At 59.7% G+C, this 1,514-nt stretch overlaps 1 protein-coding gene across 1 annotated transcript; it reads right to left on the bottom strand.

Moving 5' to 3' along the window:
* Positions 1–718: 718 nt before the first annotated feature.
* Positions 719–1,118, bottom strand: LOC133627053 (scale keratin-like). The gene has a single exon (XM_062010078.1). It carries the CDS (start codon positions 1,082–1,084, stop codon positions 719–721), a length of 366 nt encoding a protein of 121 aa, XP_061866062.1. The 5' UTR covers positions 1,085–1,118.
* Between the last annotated feature and the right edge of the window lie 396 nt (positions 1,119–1,514).

The raw sequence follows: 1,514 nt of genomic DNA, 5'->3' as shown, positions 1-1,514 counted from the left end.
GTAGTCATAATATTGATATCAACAGTAAGCACAGCACTGCAGGAGCTGCTGTGGAAAATCACTACCGTCCCAGACCCACTACACCATGGCATTTGCTTACATGCCTGTTCAGCCAATTCCAATTCCTTTCGCCCATCTGGTTTCTCTCACAGACAAAAGATCTACATATGAGACCTCATCCCGTTTCCTTTCCTTTTACAAAATACCGTTAACTGCAAGGTGATATTATAATTCAATGTCCCGTTTAAGGGCCACTTTTCCCCACTCTCCAAATCATACAACAGCCACACGTGATCACAGTATGCTATAAGTTCATCTTTAAGAAAATCGCTCCTAAATGCCTTCCAATCAGCTAACAGACACCCAAGGGGTGAATGGCACCAGACAAAAAGATCCTCTCATTCCAATATTCTCAAAGACAAGGCACAGAGAGGCAAGAGTTGGCTGCAGTTGGCTTTATTGCAGTACACGAAAAGATCCAGTGCAGAAAGACAGGGAAGGCAGAGACATTCCCTTTGTCCCCACAGCTCTCAGGAGAGGGCTTCCCTCAGGCTTCTGCCCCGTGGCAGCCGTTGCAGAGCCAGGCCAGTGCCCGGTGGGATGCTGGTGGAGGGGCAGAGCGGGGCAGGAGGAGAGGAGTGGCCATGGGGAGAGGGGCAGGAGAGGAGGAGGGAGAGCAGGTGACAGGTCGAGGTGTGTGAGGGTCCTTGGGCTGGGTCTAGCAGGGCCCGCAGGTGTCCCAGAGCTTCTTGCTGTAGCGGGGCACAGCGCAAGGGCTGCAGGCGGGAGCAGCGTAGGCTCTGCCAAAGGTGCAGAGGCCCCCCGAGCCCAGCGTGGCCCCGGCGCCGTAGAGGCCCCCCAGCCCCAGGGAGCCCCCAAAGGCGGGTGCTCCGGAGGAGCCCACCACGGCTTGCTGCGGGAAGGAGCTGAGGATGGGGCCGGGGAAGGTGACGACGACGGGGGGCGGCTGGATGAAGGCCGTGGAGTCGGGGCACTGCCGGGCGCACAGCTCGTTGCAGCTCTCAGCGATGGGCTGGGGCACGGCCACGCTGGCCTTTGGTGGGCACAGCTCGGAGCAGGACATCTTGGCACGAGCTGGCACGGGCTCTGCAAGAGGACAGAGACTGAGAGAGAGCAGCAGAGGGGAGCCCCTGAGGCAGAGGGGCCCGGGCTGGAAATGGGCAGCAGCAGGAGAAGCGCTCGCAGCCTTACCCTGTTCCTAGAAGAGAAGGCACCAGAGCAGGGCTTGGCAGAGCCTGGCACAGGCAGAGCTCTTATAGCAGCCCCAGCATTGCTCAGCCTGGCCTGGACCAATCTGCAGAGCCGGCACTCCCTCCCTCCTGCCAGGCAGGACAGTCCAGGGCTGTTTGTCTCCTGTCCCTCCCTGTGGCAGCGTCCCCTGGCCACACCAGCTTCTCCCCCTGCCCAGCCTGTGCTGCTGCTGTCTCAGCTAAAGGGCAGCAGCAGCTCTAGGCTGGGGGCAGTGCCCAGGATCTGAGGGCCAGCGGCGGATG

The sequence above is a fragment of the Colius striatus genome, chromosome 17 (genome assembly GCF_028858725.1).
Source record: "Colius striatus isolate bColStr4 chromosome 17, bColStr4.1.hap1, whole genome shotgun sequence".
NCBI lineage: Eukaryota > Metazoa > Chordata > Aves > Coliiformes > Coliidae > Colius > Colius striatus.
This window is presented reverse-complemented; position numbering and strand designations above follow the sequence as displayed.